This window comes from Acomys minous (genome assembly GCF_964271855.1).
Source record: "Acomys minous genome assembly, chromosome: 2".
In the NCBI taxonomy this organism is placed as follows: Eukaryota; Metazoa; Chordata; class Mammalia; order Rodentia; family Muridae; genus Acomys; species Acomys minous.
Window position 1 is genome coordinate 72,391,558 of NC_140484.1, and position 24,202 is coordinate 72,415,759.

The window sequence follows — 24,202 nt, forward strand, 5'->3', positions numbered from 1 at the left end:
TAAGATGCAGTTTAAAGCTGATGGCTAAAGACAGACAAGGATTGAGCATAGTCCTCAAGCTTATCAGAGATCTGCTGAATACGGCATTAAATATATTTAAACTAATTATGACAGAAAATCCTACATCCTAGCAGTAACTCCTAAGGTCTCTGAGAAGAGTTGGCATGGCAGACAAATCCAACTCTGGATTGTGGTTTCTAACCTGCCCCAGCGCTTCCCCTGCTGCTTGGCCCAGCACGTACCGTGGACAAACTGGACACCTGGAGAGTCATTGTCTCACGGTGCTGAATACGAGGTGAGGTCAATCTCTTCTATGTTCTCCTGTACCTCTGTGCCTGACGACTAGACTGTCTCTGCCCATGGTGCCATGTTACCACACAAGACAACTGGGACAACTGTCTAGGTATCAGGGGATGGCTAGTCACCTCTGTCATTTTGATTGGTACATAACATTGTCTAGGTTACAGTTTATCCTTCTCAGGTCTCTGATGACATTGATGGCTGAGCTAATGGTAGATTGACAGCGAGAGGACAATGAGACCCACTGTTAGTACAACAGTCAATTCATTAGCTCGTTAAAACTACCAGGTACTAGGCATCTTCTCTTATTTAAAAAGACAAACTGGCTTGCCTTGCTCACAGGCTTCATGTTAAACGAAAAACAGTTTTTAGTGTAACTCAACTGCCTGTGTCTCTTAGTGACTGGATAGAAAAAAGGGGTGGTTTATATAAGGTCTGAGGATCTGAAAGTTTAAGTTAGGCAAGTAAAGCATTTGAGGGTTTGAGAAAGCGTTTTTAAGATTGGTACATGCAAGATAAAAATGTTAAAAGGTCTAAAAAACTGTTCCAAGAAGGTGTTTTAAGGTTGTCTATAAGAACAACAAATGTTTGAGAGTCTGAGAAAGTATTTAATATTTGAGGGTCTAAGAAAATGTTCAGATGTTGGTAAGTGCAAGTTATAAAAGTTAAAAGATCTTAGCCGGGCGTGGTGGCGCACGCCTTTAATCCCAGCACTCGGGAGGCAGAGGCAGGTGGATCGCTGTGAGTTCGAGGCCAGCCTGGTCTACAAAGCAAGTCCAGGACAGCCAAGGCTACACAGAGAAACCCTGTCTCAAAAAAAAAAAAAAAGTTAAAAGATCTTAAGAGAAGTTTTAAGGTACGTAAGTACAAGTTATAGATTTAAAATGAGATCAATGGTTATAATAAACTGGTAGATTTTTGGCTGCTTCTTAATCAGCCCCAAGCTCAAGATTTTAATTTCCCTTTGGTTGTATTCTGAATATAGACTTAAGGGTGCTTCTCGTCATTCTAAACATGAGTCTGTCCAATCTGTGTATCAAGTCTTCCTGACTGAGAAAAGAATGTTCATGCTTTTACTGGGTTTCAAAGTTATAAGCCTACTCTAGCTGTCTTATAGACACAATTTTAACTTCTGTCCCTACTCTGCATTTGTCTCAGAGATTATTACCCAGGTAACAGACTCCATCCAGAGCTGCTGAGATCTGGACCTGCTGGAAGCTGATGGAAACCAGCCACACAGACATGACTACTCCCTGACTCATCAACTGGATCAGCTAAACAGATGCTTCTGACAAGGGCCCCAATAGCCTTGGACTAGCTTTTCAGCCTCTCTAGGCTCTGATAACAACGCCCCAATGTCAGCCTGAAGAAGCTACAGAAGTGACTACAACGCGCACTTTTCCCACTTTATAGGCTGAAATGCTAAGTCAACGGCAACTCTCTGGCACAAGGGACAGATGGATATAAGAAAACAGACTCTTAGTTCTGTTTAAACCAGTCATGCGTCGTGTTTTCCCTTATATCAAGCAAAGATTGGGTGCCATCCAGCTAATAGTCATGAGGACACACTAGCTTCTGTAAAACATGGGGGTATGAGACTACTGGGGACACTTATTACAAACCCACCCCCAATTGGGCCACTAATCATTCTCATGGTTTTACTCACCTTTGGCCTCGGCATCCTCAACAGGTTACTTAATGATAGAGCCAATTTAAAAAAAAAAAAAAAAAAAAGAGCTCTGACCGCACTATTTCAGGATTAAAATAGTTACAAGAAAGAGGGGGAAATCCAGATGGCCTGAACTCAGCCATCATAACAGTAACATTGCTAGCTAAGCAATGTGAGCTTCCAGGCAGCTTGGCTCAGCCATCATAACAATAGCGTTGCTAAGCAAGTTAAGAATTACAGGCCAAAGTTAAAATTTTCCCCCAACCTCCATGTCCACCCTGCCCTCGGGAATTTACTGCCCCCACATCCCACCCTACTTGAAATTCACTACCTCAGACCCCCATTCACCTAATCCCAGCACCTGGGAGGCAGAGGCAGGCAGATCTCTGTGAGTTCGAGGCCAGCCTGGTCTACAAAGTGAGTCCAGCAGCCAAGGCTACACAGAGAGACCCTGTCTCGAAAAACCAAAAAACAAAACAAAACAAAAAACAAACAAAAAACCTAAAGTGGCTAGTGTCATGGCTAACGTCACGTTTTAAGTTTAAATTACTGTGTTTAAGCAATCTAGAGAACAGCCCAGTGACGCTGCTGGCACATCTTTAATCCAAGCAATCAGGGAGCAGAGGTGGGCGGCTCTCTTGTGTTCAAAGCCAGCCTGCTCTACAAAACATGTTCCAGGACAGCCAAGGTTAGACAGAAACCATGTCTCAGAAAACAAACAAGAACAACAAAATACCAAACCAACCCACCAGGCAATAAAAGAGCTGTAGAACGAAAATGCCGGTAAGCTATACGGCCCACTTTACCCAAGGACAGATAACTTCCTGGACTATAAAGGGCTGTTCATGTACAAACTGCACAGGATGTATGTATGCATGGTGACACAAAGGCAGGAAGTATGTCAGGATAGATGCATGATTCTGATTGGATGAAGTTTGGACATATGTAGTCCTGCGGATTTTGCTTTATAAGCTCCTAATGTTATATTAGCGCCATATTCTGGGCATGAGTCTCTGCTATGGACCCAGCCAGAATCCATGTCCTGGCCATGGTCTCAGTAGTTAATAAAAGCTTGCTTCAAATTTGTCTCAAAAAAAAAATTCCAAAAAAAAAAATTTTGTCTCAAAAATTGTGGTAGTGGTCTAATTTTCTTCCAGTGGGATTAAGGTCAAGCCTGACTGATTTCAGTGTGGAAGGGGAGAGAGAACCCTGCAGGATGTCATCTAACCTACACACACACACGCGCACACACACACACGCACGCACGCATACACACTCACCCACACGTACAAATAAATACAATTAAAATAAAAAAGATTTGTCAGTGGGCCTCGGATGTGGCTTAGTTGTAGAGTGCATGGAGTTCTTAGGTAACCAAGCACCACAAAAGAGGGGGTACATGCTTGTAATTCCTGTTCTCAGAAGGTGGAGGTAGGAGAACCAGAAAGTCAAGGCTATTCAGCTGGTTGGTGCATTTAAGATGGGCTTGAGCCTCATGAGAGCCTGCCTCAGAAACAAAACAAAATTAAGTTACAGGGTGCAGAGATGACCATTATTCACATTGTGTTACAGTGTGTCTCTGTGTAGTCAGTTGTTAACTGCTGAACCAGCAGTGAGCTCTACCAGCAGAATGTGGTATTGTCACTGCTATTGAGGAATCTCCTGTCTCAGTGTTCTATAAAAATTAATCCTCAGGGCTGGAGAGATGACTTAGAGGTTAAGGGCACTGGCCGCTCTTCCAGAGGTCCTGAGTTCAATTCCCAGGAACCACATGGTGGCTCACAGCCATCTGTAATGAAATCTGGTGCCCTCTTGTGGTGTGCAGGTATATGTGCAGGCAGAGCTCTGTATACACAGCTGATAAATCTTTTTAAAAAATTAATCCTCCATTATCTCTGGCTAATAAAGAGGCTGAAGAGCCTACGACTCTTCAGAGGAGACAGTAAGGGAGAGACTTCGGTCCTGGTCTCTTGGGGAGGGGGTCCCAGGTAGAGAGGAGTAAGAGGGAGTGGGAGTGAAAGGGGAGAGGGAACAGGAGAGGGAGTGGAAGAGGAGAGAAGAGAGGGGGAGGGGAGGGCGGGAGGTTGCTGGGCTATGAGGACAAAGATGGAGCAAGAGTGGCCAGGATGAGACAGATGACAAGTAGCATGGGGTACGACATGGCTGGGAAAATCCAGGATCGTACAGACGAGTTAGATCACTATCTGCACAGTTATGGGGCCTGAGGCTTATTAATAAGTGTAATAGGTTTCCATCTCACTGTTTGGGAACTAGAACAGGCACAGAAAAAAAAAAACCCACTAATTCTAACAATAGGGCTCAAAAGATGTGTCAGTGTTTAAGAGCACGTGCTGTGATGGTTAATGTCTGGTGCCTGCAGAGGTCAGAGGAGGGTGATAAATCCCCTGGAACTTCAGTTATAAATAGTTGAGTCCCCAAGTGGCTGCCTTTAGGCCCCTCTTTCTCCACCACCACCACAACCACCACCCCCCCCCCTTTTTTTTAAAGCAGGCTTTCACAATGTAGATCAGGCTGACCTTAACTCAGGTTACCAGGATGGCACGTGCCTTTACCTCTGAACCATCTCACTCGCCCCTTATTTTATTAAGAGATGTCAACAGATGAATAAAATGAAAATAGGCTACAGAGAAAATGTATCTTTCTAAAGACATCCCCAAGGATGTGAAAAACATGACCCATGTGCACTTAGGACTAGGGTGCTCATAATGCTGAGGCTCACAGAACTCCTCTCACTGCTAAGTCTAACCAGCGTATCTCAGAAAACTACCTTACAACTTTTTTACAAAGAGAAACCTTTAAGATAAGCAAATCAGTCGGCACAGTGGCGCATACCTGCAATCCCAGCACTCGGGAGGCAGAGGCAGGCAGATTTCTGTGAGTTCCAGGCCAGCCTGGTCTACAAAGTGAATCCAGGACAGCCAAGGCTAAATAGAGAAACCATATCTCCAAAAAAAAAAAAAAAAAAAAAAAAAAGATACATTTTTCCTTGACCTTTAACCCTTGTTTTAAGCTTCTCTTAGGCTTTTTTCCCCTGTGATTTAATGGGTAGAAATATTTTGCCTGCGTGTGTGCCTGTACACCATATAGGGAGGGCATCAGATCCCCTGGAACTGGACCTGAAGTAAGCCTTTGTGTGGGTGCTGGGAACTGAACTGGAGCCCTCTGAAAAGCAGCCAGTGCTCTTAACCACTGAGTTATCACTCCAACCCATTTGCTCAGTCTTTAAACCTTGTCACAGACTGCATCCTGTAGAGAAGAATTGAGTGTGTTAGATTTCTGAGGCAGCATAAAGAAATGGGAGGCGGAATGAGACTAGTGTCTGACCTTGACACACAGAGAGGGCAGCCTCTCTGTAGGAGAAATGGAGGAGTCCACAAGGGAAAAAAAGCTAGCTGAGACCCCTGAGGAAGTTACTGCAGCTACAGGGGCACCACTGGAGCTTGAGGTCTCTCTTTCCTGGAGTTGTTTGCTTCAGGCAAGACTGATTATCTCGGGAGATGGTCTCTCTGCGAACATTGCTCTCTGGGTTCAGTAAACTTGAGTGAGGTCAGCTGTAATCTCCTAAAAGCCTTGTTTATATAACCAGAGCAGGAGGTACTTCATCAGAGTGAGTGTTAGTTGCTTACATGGGCACGGCCTTATCAGGGAATCAGGGAAATGTTAAAGCCTTCCCCAGGGTGCAGCTCAGCAGGATGGCAAAGCCTTCCTCCAGGCAGAGTGCAAATGTTGACAGTGTGCAGAAAATGCCCATTCCCCATCCCGTGCTGACAGTCTGAAGGAAGGGTGATCCCTTGCAGAGTGCTCCCGCCATCACTAGCTGAGCATGCTCCTGGTCTATCTGATGACACAATGCCGCACCTCCTAGTTCACTGTGACATACATGCTAAGCTCCTGCACTGCTTCAGCTTCTCCATCTGATCCCAGCTACTCTGTATCTGTGTCTGTGTGTCACTTGTCTTTGTTTTGGGCTTCGTTTCCAGACAGGGTTTCTCTGTGTAGCCCTGGCTGCCCTGGGACTCACTCTGTAGAGCAGGGTGGCCTTGAACTCAGAAATTCACCTGCCTCTCTGCCTCCTTGAGTGCTGGGATTAAAGGCCTGCATTACCACCACCACTGGCCATCCTGTGTTCTTTCTTTCTTTCTTAGTTTTTTGAGAGAGGGTTCCTCTGTGTTACCTTGCTTTGTAGTGATCTGCCTGCCTCTGCTTCCCACATGCTGGAATTAAAGGTGTGCGCCACCATGCCCAGCTCATGTGTTATTTCTTTATTCCTTCAAAAGTACTCAGGAACCTAGCTGTGCAGGATGTGGCAGCATCCTTTGAGACTGTAACTTGGAAAACCACAGGCCCATCATATAGCCACCATAAGGACATCTAAGCAGGGTTCTCTTTAAGTAGCACACACCCAGGTCCCAGGGAGGGCACTGTCCTTTTCCTTTGTGACTGTCTCGATGCTTAAACTAACTGCTTCACTCGGACTCATCCTAAAATTATCTCCTGGAGCAGTCAAGGATTTGACCTTAGCTGGTGGCTGTGCCTAAAGTCAAAAGCACGTCAGGCTGCTGGTGGCTGTGTTGGAAAGTCTTCTACTACTAGTGGCAATCCTACTTGAGCTGTCTCTGTTTCTTTTGGTTTGTATGACTAAAGGTTTGTCAATTTTGTCTTTTCAAAAACCAAAGAAGGCAGCTTCATCGACCCTTTGTGTTCTTTCAGGCTCTGCTTTTTGTTGCTGTTGTTGTTTTATGAGACAGGGTCTCTCTGTGTAGCTTTGGCTATCCTGGGCTCGCTTTGTAGACCAGGCTGGCCTCGAACTCACAGCAACCTGCCTTCCTCTACCTCCCAAGTGCTGGAATTAGAGGTGTGGGCTACCACGCCCGGCTTCAGGCTCCATTTTTTAATTCCTGTCCTGCTCTCTTTCCATCTACTCATTTGTGGGTGGACTTTTTTTTCCAAGCCCTTGAGATGCAGGAACTCACAGCCTCATGAATGTTGGGTGAGAATTTTAATAACTGAGCCACACCTTTTGCCCCAATTCTTAGGAATTTTTAACTGTCCTCTCTGATTTCTTTAGTGAACATTGGTTGTTCAGAAATCTATTGTTCAAGCTCTATGTATCTGTATAGTTTCTTTGTTTAAGATAGGGTCTCTCCATTGCAGTACTGAACTCTGTAAGTAGACCAGATTGGCCTTGAACTCAAAGAGATCCACTTACATCTGCCTCCCAAGTGCTAGGAAGGCTGTGGTGGTATACGCCTTCAATCCCAGCACTTGGGAGGCTGAGGCAGGCAGATAAGATCTGAGCCAGCCTGTTCTACAAAGTGAATTCCAGGACAGCCAGGGCTACACAGAGAAACCCTGTCTGGAAACGAAGCCCAAAACAAAGACAAGTGACACACAGACACAGGTACAGAGTAGCTGGGATCAGATGGAGAAGCTGAAGCAGTGCAGGAGCTTAGCATGTATGTCACAGTGAACTAGGAGGTGCGGCATTGTGTCATCAGATAGACCAGGAGCATGCTCAGCTAGTGATGGCGGGAGCACTCTGCAAGGGATCACCCTTCCTTCAGGGCACCCTCACCTCTGTGTAAGAGCTGGCAGCCTTCAGTCATGTCCCTCAGCTCTGTGTAAGAGCTGGCAGACTTCAGTCATGTCCCTCAGCTCTGTGTAAGAGCTGGCAGCCTTCAGTCACCTTACTCTTAGCTAAGGAGGCGGAAGCCACTAGCAGCCAAGCTTCTCACTGAATCTGTCCAACTTCCCCCTAATCCACAACCTAATCGCTCCTCTCAGGGGCCGTGGCTGGGAAAACCCTGGGATAACTGAATTGTGATTTTTCTCAGGCCCCAACAGTATCTTGGCCCTAAGCAATTTGCCTCCTCCAAGGCAGAAGCAGGGTACAGACCTTTAACTGTGCACAGTGACGAGGTGGACTCCTCAGGAATTCTCTCACACACAATGACACAAGTGGATTTACTTGTTCTGCGGCTGGGAAGACTCCCTTTAAATAGACAACAAAAGAAACAACTCCCAACGCACACACACACATTTTGTGTGTGAATGTGAGTACACATGTGCGTTCACGCTGTGGTGCACACGTAGAGGTCAGAAGACAACCTGTAGCTGTCAGTTCTTCCTCCCACTGGAAAAGTCCTGTGAACTGACCTCAGATCATCAAGTTTGGCAGCAAGTGCCTTTACCCTCTGGGTCATCTTGCTGGCCTTGGGTCTTTCATCTTCTATTTCTCCCCTTCACTGGCAGCAGGTGCACTGGCAAAGAGACTTTCCAGAATCAGTAACCTATGAGCAAAACTTGGGACTGCAACAGTTCTGAGATGCAACTAAACACTGTCCCTCCATAGATGTTATGCTTGGCCAGTGACACTCTCCTCTAAGTGCCAAGTTCTGAGAGAATCCCCGCTCCAGAGGTGCCTATTAGTGGATCCCGTGCCTCTTCGGCCTGGCACTGGACCCAAATGCCCTCCCAACTGAAAAAGATTATGTAATATATGGAGATGTTTTCTTCATGTTATGGTGCGCACCTTTAATAGCAGCACTTGAGAGGCAGAGGCAAGCAGATCAATATGAGTTCAAGGTCAGCTGGGTCTATAAGGTGAGTCCAGGACAGCCAGGGCTACACAGAGAAACCCTGTCTGGAAAAACCAAGGCTAGAAATGCCCTATAGCTTTTCTATAGACAGGAGGACCAGAAGCAAGGGGAACATGCAGGGTGGTGGTCTCACTCCTGGGGCACGGGAACTCCTGCAGTGACCCACTTTTATTCCAAACACACAACTTTCCTAACAAGACTGTGTGTTCATACCTGTAATCCTAGCACCTGGGAGGCCGGAGCTGGAGAATGCCACATGTCCAGGTTCCACGGAGAATCCCTGGTTACCCTTGGCTACAGTGTGGATCTTGTCTCTGTCAGGTCCAAAGCCAGTATTCCCCAGGGACTTGTGAGGCAGCTCGCTGCCATTTCCTTACCACTGGCAGAAGGGACAAGCGGTTCTCTGTGGTGCCTATTAGCATGCCTAAGTGCATAGCCTCAAAGCATCACAAGTACCTGGTACACATTTCAGAGTCTATGCGGTTAGCCTGGCTCCTCTCACCCCAACCCCGATATTTCAGCTATGCATACTCATGAGCTCTTGTCTTCCTCTCTCGCTATCCCCCCCCTGCACCCCCTTCTTCCACCCCAAACCACTTCTCATGGCAGAGTCCGGTCTTCTGGCCACACTCAGTCCACTTCCCTCTCTCTGAATTCTTCCAGGTGCCTATGGCTGTACTTTCCCTCATATCTACAATAAAAACCTTCCCCTAAACCGTATCTTGGAGGGGTCATGTCATCAATTTATACAGTCTCAAACAAACAGAATTTCACCCACAGAAATGGAAGCTCTTCAGTCTTTTCCTACAGGGTTCTACTGCCTGGTTCTCCACAGCTCTCCTCTGAGACGACACAGCGCTGTAAGGCCAGGAGGCGCACAGCTGTGACGCAGACAGCCTCTGAGGCTACAGTGCAGCTTCAGGCTGCATATTCACTCCAGCAGAAGACAAAAGCCAAAGGGGCAGGGCTCCTCCCCATCCTGGGGCCTTAGGACTCCCCCAGCTGCAGCCTCTTCCTGTCTCTGCAGAGCAGCGGCTTCCAGGGCCTTTAGACTCACATTCCCATGAACAGCCTGCCCAACTCTTCTGAGCCTCCAGTGCCCTGACCTTGCTCCCTCCTATCACTCTGGACTTTGCCTGAGGTCAGCCAGCAGTTCTGGGTGTTGCTGCTGTTGCTTCTTCAATCTGAGTCCAAGATGTCCTCATGACAGGCTTGGAGCCAGCAGGACCAAGAATGACTCTAGTCCCCATCTGACCACCCTTTGCTACAGGGACTTAATTAGAAAAGACTGTTGTTCTACCCTGAAGCTTAGGTGAGCAAGGAAGGAGCCAGAAACAGTGCAAAATAAAGCCAACTAACTATCTGACTAGTTGCTTTGTTTGCCTTTTTTCTAGAGGCTACAGCCACAGTCCATAGTAGAGGAAACAGTGGCCCGCCCTCTCTCCACCCCCTTTTTTTCTTTTTTTTGGAGAACAGCCAGTCCTAGCACTGTTTCCACTCCTCCCACTTGGGACCTACAAAATCTTCAGCTGAAAAACCAATTCTACATTCTTCGCATTGCAACACCCACACAAAGATCTCTACCACTGAGCACCGGGGAGGCAAGGCTCGGAGCCTCAGCATCAGGTGAGTCCTGCCCAGGCACTGCTGCCAGTGTTCTTCTGGGGGCAGACAGTCCTACGCTTTGATTAGTCAGTCTAGTTGACTCCTGCCGGGGCATTTAGCCTCTCTGTTCTTTCCCCATGCACACCCTACCTCAGCAGAACAACTGTAGCTTGTCTGACTTCTCTCCCATCTGGCTGGCTTTAGAATCCTTTTTATTTTAAGAAAGTCTCTCCTCATCCTGCAACAAGCTTAATAGCTAACCTGGTTATGTTTGTCTCAGAGGAGAACAAGCTATCAGGTCTAGATGGTCTGGGACATTTCTGAAGGTAACAGGAAGCCCAAGAAAGGGGAAGAGTGGGAGAGGCCACCACAGGCCATGGGTTGACAGTTGCACCAGGAAGCAGTAAGAGAGACACAGCTGGCATAGACCAAAAACCATCCGACACTGTATTGGTTCTCCCTCTGACTGCTTCCATGCTTGGGCACTAGGGACATGGGACGCTCTACAGGTGAGCAGAGGTATGGGCACAGTAGTGACCTTTGCTGGAGTTAGACTTGCCTTTGATCCCAGATCTACCTCCTACTCTAGTGAGATCTGCCAAAGGGTCCTGATCCCAATCTTAAAGCGAGAATTCAGTACATGGTATTATGCGCTTCCTAGAAAAGTGGGTTTTACTCTGTTCTCAAGGCAGCAACATGGCGCTGGCTGAGGATACCTCTCGTCCACCACTCAAGTATGTGAAAGGCGTCCCACTCCTCAAACACTTTGCAGAGGCTATTGGACCACTGCAGAACCTCACAGTCCGGCCTGATGACTTGCTTATCAGCACGTACCCGAAGTCTGGTGAGCAGGGGTTCACCCCCCTACACACACACACACACACACACACACACCCTGGTAAGCAGATGCAGACTGAGCCCCGCTACCTCTTGTCCCTTCCTTTACACACACACACACACACACACACACACACACACACACACACACACCCTGGCAAGCAGATGCAGACTGAGCCCTGCTACCTCTTATCCCTTCCTTTACACACACACACACACACACACACACACACACACACACACACACACACACTCTGGCAAGCAAATACAGACTGAGCCCTGCTACCTCTTGTCCCTTTCTTTACACACACACACACACACACACACACACACACACACACACACACGCGCGCGCGCGCGCGCGCGCGCACACACACACACCCTGGCAAGCAAATGCAGATTGAGCCCTGCTACCTCTTGTTCCTTCCTTTCCAGGCACTACCTGGATGAGTGAGATCCTGGACATGATCTATCAGGACTGCAAGCTAGAAAAGTGTCGCCGGGCCCCCATCTATACCCGGGTACCCTTCCTTGAGTTCATATGCCCAGGGGTTCCCTCAGGTGTGTGCGCGGACTGGGGTGCTGGAGACAAGTGGGGATAAGCAGAAGTAGGACCCAGCTTAAGGAAGTTCTCTGCTCAACTGTAGGTCTCGAAACTTTGGAAGAGACCCCAGCCCCACGGCTCCTTAAGACACATCTGCCCCTGTCCTTACTCCCTCAGAGTCTGCTGGATCAGAAGGTCAAGGTAAAAACAAACAGCGAAAACCCAGTTATAGTGGTACCTTCCAGCATTTGGGAAGTAGAGACAGAAGGATCAGGACTTTAGGGCCAGCCTTTGCTACACAGCAAGTTCAAGACCATGTCTCAAAAAGACAGAGGGAAAAACGGGGAGGGAAAAAGGGAGGGGATGAGATGAGGCAAGGGGTCCCTGGGGTCATACTAGCTTTGGTTTATTTCGCTGGGGATTGTGGGGCAACTCAAGGCCTGTTTCATCTTATATGGACGGAACTTGATTGTCTGTCACTGTGGCAGGGCTCACATGACAAGGAAAATGGAAATCTTTGATGTAAACTAGAGACACAGAGTCCAGGTGCTCACAGGACGCAGGTGAAGGAACTGGGGGATTCTTGACTTGCCATGTGGGTATGCTGACGATAAAAGGCAGATAAAACAGTCAACGAAACAGCCAGGACTTTGGCATCAGAGAAGGTGTAATCTTAGGTCAGTGACACCCATACCATGAGTACGCCAACATCCAGTCCTATTATCTCTCCTGCCATCCCAAAAGTGCTGGGATCTGCCAAGAGCTAGAAGGTTCCACAACCTCACCTGGTCCCATGAAAGGTGACAGGAAAGCAGGAGGGGAACCAGATCGGGGAATCTGCCCCTGCAGGTGATCTACATTGCCCGAAACGCAAAGGATGTGGCCGTTTCCTATTATAACTTCTACAACATGGCCAAGTTGCACCCTGATCCAGGCACCTGGGACAGCTTCCTGGAGAACTTCATGGATGGGAAAGGTGGGTCTGAGTCTGTGGCAAGGAGGGGGCTATACCTGAGAGGCACGGCTGGAGCTAGCAATACCTGTGTCCCTGCCCTGTCCTCTTCCGCAGTGTCCTATGGGTCATGGTACCAGCACGTGAAGGAGTGGTGGGAGCTGCAGCACACTCACCCTGTCCTCTATCTCTTCTATGAAGACATAAAGGAGGTGAGACTGCCTGCGACTACCTCCTCCCATGTCACACCTGTCGGCCAGGAACCCCACCTGGCCCTGCCCTGGCCCCCTGTGTCACATCCTATCTCAGCCCCACTCCAGACCAGCACTTCCCATCCTACCTCTGGGCTCAGGACCACAGCACCGCCCTTGTCTTGGAGTAGGTGTCAGTCATGTGCCATTTTTGATCTGGTAGCTTGCTGCTCTTGATTCTTCACGCTCCAGGGGTACCAAGCCTGGGCACCAGGGACCAACATCTGTCCCTCTTTCTCCCAGAAGGACCCCGCAGAGGTCATTCAAGCCAAGTTTGTAAAGTAGGAAGCTACCTATTTTGTCCCAGGGAAAGAGGGTTAAAGTTCAAGGCACCAGGTCTGAGAATTCCTTGGTCAAAGTGACCTGCTGCTCCCTGAGGGTGACCCTCCAACCTTATACCAATGAGCATCTAAACAGATCCTCTCCCGACTCCAGAACCCCAAAAAGGAAATCAAGAAGATCCTAGAATTTTTGGGGCGTTCTCTTCCTGAGGAAACCGTGGATTTCATTGTTCACAATACATCCTTCAAGAAAATGAAGGAAAACCCCATGGCCAACTACACCACCATCCCCGTTGATATCATGGACCATGATGTTTCTCCCTTTATGAGGAAAGGTGGGTAGTAGCCTGGATGGGCATTTGGAGTGTTTGCAGAAGGGAGGCTGGATGCAGCCAACGATCTGCAGTCACATGGATCCTCTCCTGTGGCGGTGACTCTATAGTCTCTCTCCCTCTGTCTCCCCCTCTCTCTCCCTGTCTCCAGGTATCACTGGGGACTGGAAAAACACCTTCACTGTAGCCCAGAATGAGCGCTTTGACGCCCACTATGCTAAGACCATGACAGGCTGCGCCCTCAAGTTCCGTTTTGAACTGTGAGTGGATATGGCTCTGCTGGGAACCAAGGCGAGCTGACACAACCATGACCTGAAGAGTAAAGTGTGATGTGTTCAACCCACAGACTGATGCATGCCTAGAGGAAATCTGGGCTAAGGGAATGAACGGGGTTGGGGATGCAGTGAAGGCAGAGGGTTTATCAACATGTCTCAGGAAAGCAGTAGATCCTCTCGCTGAAGAAGAAGCCAAGTACAAACACGCAAAAGCAGAAGAGAAACTGTATTTTACCTGAAAGAATAAAAGCCACTGAGGGCTGACTGGGCCTCCTCCCTCCTGCAGCCATCCGTCCCACGTGCCTGATAAAGGAGGGCAAGAGGTCTGACGTAGTGAGGCCCAAGAGACACATGAGAGGGAAGAGTGTTTATTTGATCACAGGAACTCCTTTGTTGCCTTCTCCCATGAGGGTGGCAGTGCAGACTCAAGCCTGCCAGCCCACTTCACTTTTTCTTGGGCTCCTTACAAGCCACCACGTACCTCTGGGCCACATTGAGGGGAGGGGAGTAGCCATCTGCATAGGAGGTGTCTTCAAACAGCACGGAGTAGTCATCCTGAGGCTGCAGAACACACAGGAAGGCCTGGTCAAGATGCTGCTAGGCCAGGGGAGCCTCTCCTTGCCCTGAGCCCTAGATGCTTCTCCCCACCTCTCTGGCTTTCTTCTCTACTCTGGAGAGGTCTGACACTACCATAGAAGCCTATGCTTAGGGGATGAAAGACAAGAAAGTAAACGACAGGTACCCTAAAGAACGACAGGACCAACCCTTAAGGGTCTGGTGTGATCAAAGGCCTTCCACGGTGGCTCCTTACCCGCTGTGGGGGGGTATGGATCAGGGCGCGGTAGAAGCAGGTGGTCTGGGGATATAGGGCCAGCACCAGCTGCTCCTTCTGGAACAAGGCCTCAGGGTCTGTCTCAGGGTTAGCTTTCCACTGTGGTAGTGGGATGATGCGCCGGCGGCTCAGGGTGTGTCTCCTGGGGGGAGGAGGACCACAATACAGGCCATGACGAGGGAGGCTTCTCCAGAAGCCTGGTGACTCCCCTGTTCCCCACCTGGACACTCACTCTTTGCCTTCTTCATCAATGTCGTCTACCTCATACCTGTGGGCAAACAAAAGGGAAACAGTGCTGGGACAAAGGGCACAGTTTGTATCCGGGACCCAGGAAGAGAGAGGATGAAAACTGGGTGAAGAAGCTTGAGGGAGCACTACCCATCACCCTCTGGGGGAAGTTTTCCTCCCACGCTACAGAAGTTGGTGTGGTGAGAATGAAAGTCAGGCACACACTCACTTGTTGGTGGCATGGCTGTAACTGACTACTTCAGCTAGGATCCACTGCTCGTCCCCTTCCACAGCCTTCACTCTAGCAGCCACCTTGTCTCCAGGTTTGGCCACATAGTCCCCTGAGGCTGGAATGGCTCCACAGAGGGGTGGGGGCCTGTAGAGAAAGCCTGTTAGCCTGGACCCCTGACACCAGCCCTCTCTGGCTAGTTCCCGCCCTCACTTGTCACCAGGTTTCCCGATCCAGAGGGGTAAGGTCATGGCTGACTGCTGCAGCAGTGTCATCAGCACCCCTCTGCGCATGGTCTTCCGTGGGGGCTCCGAGTCATTGTAGAGACCTGCGATCTTGGCCGCTGTAGGAAGCAAGTGAACCTCTGAGGCCCTGTGGATGGTGTCTGACCCAGTCACACCAAAGAAACGGCTCTGAGCTGGAGCACTTTCTACCAGGGTCCCCCCCTCCAAAATCATGCATATCCCTCCTCACAGATGTCTGAGGTTGAAGGAACTGAGAGGTCTAACTCGCAAATGGCTAAGATGTCAGGACAGTGGGCACCTTCCTAGAGAGGGACTAAAAAGGCACACAGGAAGGCTTCCGGGATGCAGGCTACATCCTGTTTGCTGACGGGGTGGCTGGACATGTAAATGTGGTGGGTCAATGAAAATTCCTGGAACAATACACCTACATGTATCTCCTTTCTACTAGTGTATGTAATCTCAGCCAAAGTGTAGGCTGTGGCCTCCTCAGCCACTGCTCATCATACCCTTCAACTGAAAACAAACAAGAATGGTACCACAACCACTAAGGTCAAAGAGCTGCTCCTAGGGCAAGACAGGGGTCAGGAAGCCAAGGCAACGGCACCAGAGAATATCTAGAAGGCGAGGGGCGAAGGCAGGGGGTGAAGCCAGCTTCAAACGCATGACTGGCATGGGGGTACACAGGGGGACGGATTGTCACCACAGCATGTCATAGAGAAAGCAGTGTAGGAAGGAGAGAGATGACCATTCCTGGCCAGGACGAGCAAGGGCAGTACAAGGGGTGGGACAGAGACCCAGGCAAACTATGCTTCAGACAACTCTGTGGGGTGACTCCACCAACTGTGTCCCATGCTCCCCTGCCCAGGACCATGACTGCTGTCCCCTAAGCCCCAACTTTGCCTGCTCAAGAAATGACCTGAATTTTCTCCCACTCACCAATCCGCCTCTCTTCCAACAGAGACTTGATCTCAGCTATCTTATCCAGTGCTTTGCGGAGGATGCTAGGCAGGGAAGGGAGAAAAGAATGCTGGGTGAGGCGCTCAGCATCCACAACCCTGTGGTAAGTTTGATGCCATTTTAGCTACACAGTGAGGTAAATGAATTCTGCCCAGGCTAGAGTGAAACCTTGCTTGCAACACAAAAGGAGCGACTACACTATGAGATGAGTCAAGTGACTGTTGTGCAAACCTGAGGATCTGAGTTAGATTCCCAACACCCTGTGAAAGCCAGACAGCGTGGTTGTGCCTGTAATCCCAGCACTGTAGAGGCAGTTGGGCCCTTGGTGCTCACTGGACACAAAGCCTAGCAAATCAATGGGTTCCAGGTTCAGTGAGAGACCCTGTCTCAAAAACTTAGGTGGACAATTATCAAGGAAAATGTCCAATGTCAACCTCTGGCCTCTACACTCACAACATGCCTGAGGCCTACACAAATATATGTTCATATGGCATAAACATATCACCATATGCACACATAAAATATTAATAAAAAATAAAGAGAAAAGAAACTACAGACCCTTAATTAGAAGTGGGTACTACTCCAAGTATCTCAGTCAACAGGTCTGCACATGTCACAATCGTGTGACAGTAGCTTCACAGGACTACAATGAAGATAAAACTTTACTGTCTCATGACACCACTGCCAACTTAATGTGGTAGTCTAACACGTTACGTGCTCTGCAGTGACAGCCACACACAAGAAGGGAAAATATAGTCATATACACTCACCCACACTTGGTTATAGTAATGACTATGCCACTGGTTTAGAAATTTACTAAATTATACTTTTAAAAAATACCTGAGACAGGGCTGGAGAGATGGCTCAGTGGTTAAGAGCACTGCCTGCTCTTCCAAAGGTCCTGAGTTCAATTCCCAGCAATCACATGGTAGCTCACAACCATCTACAATGTGATATGATGCCCTCCTCTTGCCTGCTGGTGTACATGCAGGCAGAGCACTGTATACATAATAATAAATAAATCTTTAAAAAAAATAGCCGTGACACTGGCAGTTACCTTACATGTCTCATGCTCACAGACTGTCTTTACTGTGTAAGAGGCTACAGTGAGTGCCGACACATCTCAGTTTGCGACAGTGCCCTGTGATACTCACCGAGCAGTATCCCCAACCCTGTTTTTCAATAGTAAAAGCATAAATAGCAGTTGGCATGGTCGCTGATACTGCTCTCTCCAGTTCTGCAGACATCCTGCCCACGCTCTGACCCCGTCCTCAGATGACAAGAACAGAAGGGCTGGTTTGAGTATGCCGCGTCCCTAACAGGCTCAAGTGTCTGAGCAGGTGGTCCTTGGCTGGAGTTTCTGTGCAGACTGTGGATCCTTTACAAGGTATAGGGCCTTTTTAAAAGAGGTGGGCTGGTGAGGTGCAGACCTTACAGGTTCTGGCTTGAGCGTTCTGCTTCCTGAGTGCAAAGTAATGTAGCCAGCAGCCTCCTGCCCCTCCTGCTGGGCTTCCCTTTCCATGACAGACAGCCCTCTCAAAGCACAAAGCCAAAACAAATGCTTTGTCCATTAAGTTGCTTCTCTTGGGAATTTCAATACAGTAAGGAATAAAATAACACAGTGAAATTCCAGGCAGCAGAGGAGCAGCGGAACCCAGGGGCCTAGAGGGACCAGTCCAGCTCAGAACAGCCCCAGGTTACAGGGACTCACTCCTCTAAGACTGAACCCATTCCCACTCCGGGTGGCCCTGAAGCCTGGACCTGCAGGCTTTACAGGGCTCCAGGGGGCAGGAAGCCAGCAGTCACCACCATCACACAGCTCCTCAGCAGGGTCCTTATCTCAGATCTTGCGAAATCTCTCAGAGAAGGCAACTTCAGTCAGCAGGGACAACTCCACTGTGGGTCATTTTATTCTGTTTCCACAAACTCTTAGCAAAGCTTTAGCTTGGGAATGCTGGAACTTGGACAGTGAGGCACCCCCAAAAAGCAAAGAAGAGTCAGGAAGCCAAAGTACTGTGAAAGGCTTACATTGCCGTGGGCCTGCTTGCAGAATGTAGCTTTATGTCATAGGTCCAAAGTTGCAGTCTACATGACAACAAAAGAAACAAGAGACGCCACCAAGGACCCAGCCCGATGCTTCAGGAAGAAAGCATAAAGGGATACAGGAACTGGTAGCTTATGTGAAACGGGATAGTCAAAATGGTCACAGAGCATTTCCCAGCAAGGCATTTGTTAATTATACAATGGGAAACAAACAAACAAACAAAAAACAAAACAAAACAAAACCCTAGGAGATCCCATATCAAGCAAGGAGACAATAGTATCTTGTGCCTTTTTTGTTTTTGTTTTTTGAGACAGGGTCTCTCTGTGTAACCTTGGCTGTCCTGGACTACACTTTGTAGACCAACTGGCCTCGAACTCAGAGATCTGGCTGGCTCTGCCTATGGAGTGCTGGAATTAAAGGTGGTTGCCTCCACACTTGGCAGGGGTATTTTGTGCCTTTTAGTAGAAAACTCTACTTACTGTGTTACCACCACCTGAATGTGGAAGCCAGGAAGCAGTAAACACGCCCTTGGGAGGGACTACTATCGAGGAACTAATGTACAAGTCATAAAGTGATAAGGGAGACTGAAAACTGGTCCAGATCAAAGACTGGAGACAAGACGCTTGAGCAATGGCCATCTGCACTAGAACAGGGCCTGCCAGTCTCATGATGCAATAGGCTATGTTCTTTGGGTCACAGTTTTATATCTGAACTGATGTCTCAATTTGGAGACTATCAAGTTTTATAACCATGTCTTAATTTATATGATATATAATAAAATTTAAAAAGTTATATGATGTATAAGAAACAGTATGGTGCTGATTACATATTACCCAGGTGAGTTCAGTAACAGCCAGTGGCATGGGCTTGTCTGACCAAGATGGAGAGTACCCTGAGTGGTGGGACCAGGTAGCTTCATCTTTCTTGTTTGCTTTCTCTCTCGCAGCTGCTGGGCTGGGAAGGTCTGTGGGTGTTTATAGGTTGACTATATTGTTTAAGAGTCTAAAAGCCTGAATTTGCAAAATGACTATAACATAGGCCGTGTTTACTAAGCAGCTGAATGCTGGGTAGGTCATGCCAGCTACCGTTTCTGAGACTCTGCTCTGCCAGCGGTCAGGAGAGGAAGGGGCAGTTTGCTTTACTCTCGAATGAAGAGTTGGGGTGTAACTCTGGTACAGAGCTTGCCCAGGATGCTCAAGGTGCTGGGTCTCATCCTTAGCACTACAGAAGGAAAAACAGAAACCCCAGGAAAGCAAACAGGTGCCTGACTCATGCAAGCTCCTCTAGCCCAGGGGAGTGGGCGAGGGGCTAGACATTCATAAGAACTTGTTTTGTCTCCCCTCTGCAGGACGGCCCACTCTTCCCTCCTGTGCCCTGAGCTCACATGCCAGATGCCCTCCATCTAAACTAAAACTGTTGCTTTGTAGACCATGCTGGCCTCGAACTCACATTGATCCTCCTACCTCTGCCTCCCAAGTACTGGGATTATAGCTGTGTGCTACCGAACTTAGCTACCTTGATCTTCCCTTCTACAAGCTAGCTCCCTAATGCACCTCAAACCCGCTGCTCTTGAGCCGGTGTTTGCTCCCTATCCTGCCACTGTCCCACAGCTCCATTACCATCTTGGGTTTGGCTTCTAACTAGCCTTGAATACTGTCCCCCCTATTTTTGCAGCTGTAGGCTTTATTGGTACCCCAAGGCCTCGAGAGTGAGGTCTGTGGCACACCCTGATGAACTACCCTCCCCTTTCCTGAGCCAAGTAGGCTACTCTCATCCTTATCTGACAGCTGGCACGGTTAGGGGCCCTCAACACGCAAAGTCATTATTAAAAACATCAGGCTAACCAGGGTGGTGGCGGCGTATGCCTGTCATCCCAGCACTCAGGGAGGCAGAGGCAGGAGGATCTCTATGAGTTTGAGGCCAGCCTGGTCTACAAAGCCAGCCCAGAATAGCCAAGGCTACACAGAGAAATCCTGTCTTGAAAAACAAACAAAAAGGCGGGTGCTGTAGAGAGGCCCTGTGCAGCACCTAGCGGAGTGCTGTGGACTTCTGCCGTAGACGCCCGGCTTCTCATTTTCTAAGTTTTGGCAGATACAATTCCTCTATGATTCAGTTTCCTTGACAGTAAACTGGGATATTACTATAAACTATAACAAAGGAGTGCTTTGTGGATCAAGTGAAGCAAATAATTTGATTAAGTATTTGGACCAGGCATGGTGGTGCACACCTTTAATTCCAGCACTAGGGAGGCAAAAGGAGGCCAATCTCTGTGAGTTGGAGACCAGCCTGGTCTGCATGGTGAGTTACAGGTTAACCAGGACTATACAGTGTCAAAAATTTTTGAACTCAAGAAATTATGTGGAGGGCTGGAGAGATGGCTCAGTGGTTAAGAGTACTGACTGCTCTTCCAAAGGACCCAGGTTCAATTCCCAGCACCCACATGGCAGCTCATAACTGTCTGTAACTCCAAGATCAGATACCCTCACACAGACATACATGTAGGCAAACCACCAATGCACATAAAATTAAAAAAGAAAAAGAAACTATGTGGAGAGCCGGCCAAGGCTACACAGAGAAACCATGTCTTGAACACCCCCCACAGCAAAAGAAAAAAAGAAACTACGTGGAGCCGGGTGTGGTGGCCCATTCCTTTAATCCCAGCACTTGGGAGGCAGAGGCAAGTGGACTGCTGAGTTGGAGGCCAGCTTGGTCAACAAAGTGAGCCCAGGACAGCCAAGGCCATGTAGAGAAACCCTGTCTCGGAAAACCATTAATAAAAAAAAAAGAAAAGAAAAGAAACACATGGAATGGTACCAGGAACAGGGCAATGCCACACAGTGGTCCCTGTTACCAATACAGCCTTCCAGTCAGCGGATTTCCATGGCACAGGAGGGGGCAACCTCACAAGATAATCCCACTGTATGTTCACAACCCAGTAGAGAGCTGTTATCTTGATTTTAATGACAAGGCAACAGAGGTTTGACTGAATTGACTGCCAGGTCATATGACTAGGAAACAGTATGCAGGGGCGTGACACTGCTTTACTGCCATCTACAAAGCAACAGGTGAAAGGGGAAGAACGGGTAATAAAGGGAGAGCTTGGGTTCAAGCAGTAGGCAGGCTGAGCAAGACCCTCTCCACAGACAGAAGGCAAGCTGGGGCTGTGGTCCCTGAGCATCGCTGGTCCAGCCCTGGAGGTCGGGAACGAGCAGCAGCACCCCATGGGTGGTACTCACTTGCACTCGGCCTCCGCATCGGCCTTGGCAGTTGTGTAGAGGCCACGCAGCTTTGTCCGGTAATACGGAGAAACTACAAACACAAGGATGCGGAGGTATGAGCAGGAGGAGATGGCAGATGTGCCCCTGATTCTAGGACACCAGAGTCAGCCTGAAGAGGCCTGTAGGTCAGGGCCTGGATTCTTGACTTTGTGAGGTCAACTTTAGGAGGTCGATGGCTTAGTATGGAAAGTACTTGCCTTGCAAGTACCAGGAACCAAAGTCTATCACCCAAGCAACCGAAAGTCAGGTGTGCTTTAATCTCAAGCACTTGCATAGGCAGGTGGGTAGTTGTAAGTCCAAGGCCAGCCTAGCCTACACAGTGAGTTCTAGGACAGGCAGGGCTACATAGTGGACTATGCCTCAAAACAAACAAGCAAACAAAAAAGTGCACTGTGCTTGAGGAACAAAACATGAGGTTGGCCTCTGCAGACACATACATGTGTACCCCGCTCAACATACATTTAAAAAGTGTTCCCTGTTTAACATGGTCACATTTCCATATGGTGAAGCCACTACCATTATTCTTGAAGAACACATTGTCACCTGTCACCTGCCTATGCCATGGCAGGTACACAAGAACCAAGAAGTAGGCAGTGTCTAAAGCTACCAAGTTTGAAAGCATCAGGCACAGGGGTGACCTGCCTTGGGGTATATACATCAGGCCACAGGGGTGGCCTGCCTTGGGGTATATACATCAGGCACAGGGATGACCTGCCTGGGGGTATATACATCAGGCCACAGGGGTGGCCTGCCTTGGGGCATATATATCAGGCACAGGGGTGGCCTGCCTGGGGCATATACATCAGGCACAGGGGTGGCCTGCCTGGGGGCATATACATCAGGCACAGGGGTGACCTGCCTGGGGGTATATACATCAGGCACAGGGGTGACCTGCCTGGGGGTATATACATCAGGCACAGGGGTGGCCTGCCTTGGGGTATATACATCAGGCACAGGGGTGGCCTGCCTGGGGGTATATACATCAGGCACAGGGGTGACCTGCCTGGGGGTATATACATCAGGCACAGGGGTGGCCTGCCTTGGGGTATATACATCAGGCACAGGGGTGGCCTGCCTTGGGGCATATACATCAGGCACAGGGGTGATCTGCCTGGGGGCATATACATCAGGCACAGGGCTGACCTGCCTGGGGGTATATACATCAGGCACAGGGGTGACCTGCCTGGGGGTATATACATCAGGCACAGGGGTGATCTGCCTGGGGGTATATACATCAGGCACAGGGCTGACCTGCCTGGGGGTATATACATCAGGCACAGGGGTGACCTGCCTGGGGGTATATACATCAGGCACAGGGGTGACCTGCCTGGGGGTATATACATCAGGCACAGGGGTGGCCTGCCTGGGGGTATATACATCAGGCACAGGGGTGGCCTGCCTTGGGGTATATACATCAGGCACAGGGGTGGCCTGCCTTGGGGCATATACATCAGGCACAGGGGTGGCCTGCCTTGGGGCATATACATCAGGCACAGGGGTGGCCTGCCTGGGGGTATATACATCAGGCACAGGGGTGGCCTGCCTTGGGGTATATACATCAGGCACAGGGGTGGCCTGCCTGGGGGTATATACATCAGGCACAGGGGTGGCCTGCCTGGGGTATATACATCAGGCACAGGGATGACCTGCCTTGAGGTATATACATCAGGCACAGGGGTGACCTGCCTGGGGGTATATACATCAGGCACAGGGGTGGCCTGCCTGGGGGTATATACATCAGGCACAGGGGTGGCCTGCCTGGGGGTATATACATCAGGCACAGGGGTGACCTGCCTGGGGTATATACATCAGGCACAGGGATGACCTGCCTTGGGGTATATACATCAGGCACAGGGGTGGCCTGCCTGGGGGTATATACATCAGGCACAGGGGTGACCTGCCTGGGGGTATATACATCAGGCACAGGGGTGGCCTGCCTTGGGGTATATACATCAGGCACAGGGGTGGCCTGCCTGGGGCATATACATCAGGCACAGGGGTGGCCTGCCTTGGGGTATATACATCAGGCACAGGGGTGGCCTGCCTTGGGGTATATACATCAGGCACAGGGGTGGCCTGCCTGGGGTATATACATCAGGCACAGGGATGACCTGCCTTGGGGTATATACATCAGGCACAGGGGTGGCCTGCCTGGGGCATATACATCAGGCACAGGGGTGGCCTGCCTTGGGGTATATACATCAGGCACAGGGGTGACCTGCCTTGGGGTATATACATCAGGCACAGGGGTGACCTGCCTGGGGTATATACATCAGGCACAGGGGTGACCTGCTTGGGGCATATACATCAGGCACAGGGATGACCTGCCTGGGGCATATACATCAGGCACAGGGGTGGCCTGCCTGGGGGCATATACATCAGGCACAGGGGTGACCTGCCTGGGGGCATATACATCAGGCACAGGGGTGGCCTGCCTGGGGGCATATACATCAGGCACAGGGGTGGCCTGCCTTGGGGTATATACATCAGGCACAGGGGTGACCTGCCTGGGGGCATATACATCAGGCACAGGGGTGACCTGCCTGGGGGCATATACATCAGGCACAGGGGTGGCCTGCCTTGGGGTATATACATCAGGCACAGGGGTGACCTGCCTTGGGGTATATACATCAGGCACAGGGGTGACCTGCCTGGGGCATATACATCAGGCACAGGAGTGGCCTTCCTGGGGCATATACATCAGGCACAGGGGTGACCCACCT

At 49.5% G+C, this 24,202-nt stretch overlaps 2 protein-coding genes and 1 long non-coding RNA gene across 5 annotated transcripts in view; 2 read left to right on the top strand and 1 right to left on the bottom strand.

Annotated features, from left to right (window-relative positions):
- The first annotated feature begins 317 nt into the window (after positions 1-317).
- Positions 318-2,056, top strand: LOC311592774. Its single transcript, XR_014777506.1, has 2 exons — positions 318-403; positions 1,459-2,056. It is a non-coding gene; the product is annotated as an uncharacterized lncRNA (long non-coding RNA).
- An 8,011-nt stretch (positions 2,057-10,067) lies between these two features.
- Positions 10,068-13,930, top strand: LOC311592963 (sulfotransferase 1A1). Its single transcript, XM_084773901.1, has 8 exons — positions 10,068-10,215; positions 10,883-11,038; positions 11,467-11,592; positions 11,679-11,776; positions 12,425-12,551; positions 12,645-12,739; positions 13,214-13,394; positions 13,543-13,930. Exons 2-8 carry the CDS (start codon positions 10,891-10,893, stop codon positions 13,653-13,655), a joined length of 888 nt encoding a protein of 295 aa, XP_084630027.1. The 5' UTR covers positions 10,068-10,215; positions 10,883-10,890; the 3' UTR covers positions 13,656-13,930.
- An 88-nt stretch (positions 13,931-14,018) lies between these two features.
- The window catches only part of SGF29 (SAGA complex associated factor 29), a 35,329-nt gene continuing 25,145 nt past the window's right edge, over positions 14,019-24,202 (bottom strand). For 2 of the 3 annotated variants that reach the window (XM_084773898.1, XM_084773900.1), the window contains exons 4-11: positions 21,438-21,510; positions 18,186-18,242; positions 16,137-16,201; positions 15,169-15,298; positions 14,956-15,102; positions 14,731-14,766; positions 14,478-14,640; positions 14,019-14,227 (exon numbers count right to left, since the gene is read on the bottom strand). In XM_084773898.1, coding sequence (XP_084630024.1) covers positions 14,111-14,227; positions 14,478-14,640; positions 14,731-14,766; positions 14,956-15,102; positions 15,169-15,298; positions 16,137-16,201; positions 18,186-18,242; positions 21,438-21,510 — 788 coding nt within the window. In that variant the 3' untranslated portion in view covers positions 14,019-14,110. The remainder of the gene's footprint in view (positions 14,228-14,477; positions 14,641-14,730; positions 14,767-14,955; positions 15,103-15,168; positions 15,299-16,136; positions 16,202-18,185; positions 18,243-21,437; positions 21,511-24,202) is intronic. The other variant, XM_084773899.1, reaches the window with a different exon arrangement.

What these genes read in the sequence shown, in the direction of transcription:
- LOC311592963 (XM_084773901.1), top strand. Translation starts at nt 10,891, where the DNA reads ATGGCGCTGGCTGAGGATACCTCTCGTCCACCACTCAAGTATGTGAAA. An exon ending in TGCTGGATCAGAAGGTCAAG is followed by an intron (nt 11,777 to 12,424) that starts GTAAAAACAAAC and finishes CTGCCCCTGCAG; the next exon opens with GTGATCTACATTGCCCGAAA. An exon ending in GAACTTCATGGATGGGAAAG is followed by an intron (nt 12,552 to 12,644) that starts GTGGGTCTGAGT and finishes CCTCTTCCGCAG; the next exon opens with TGTCCTATGGGTCATGGTAC.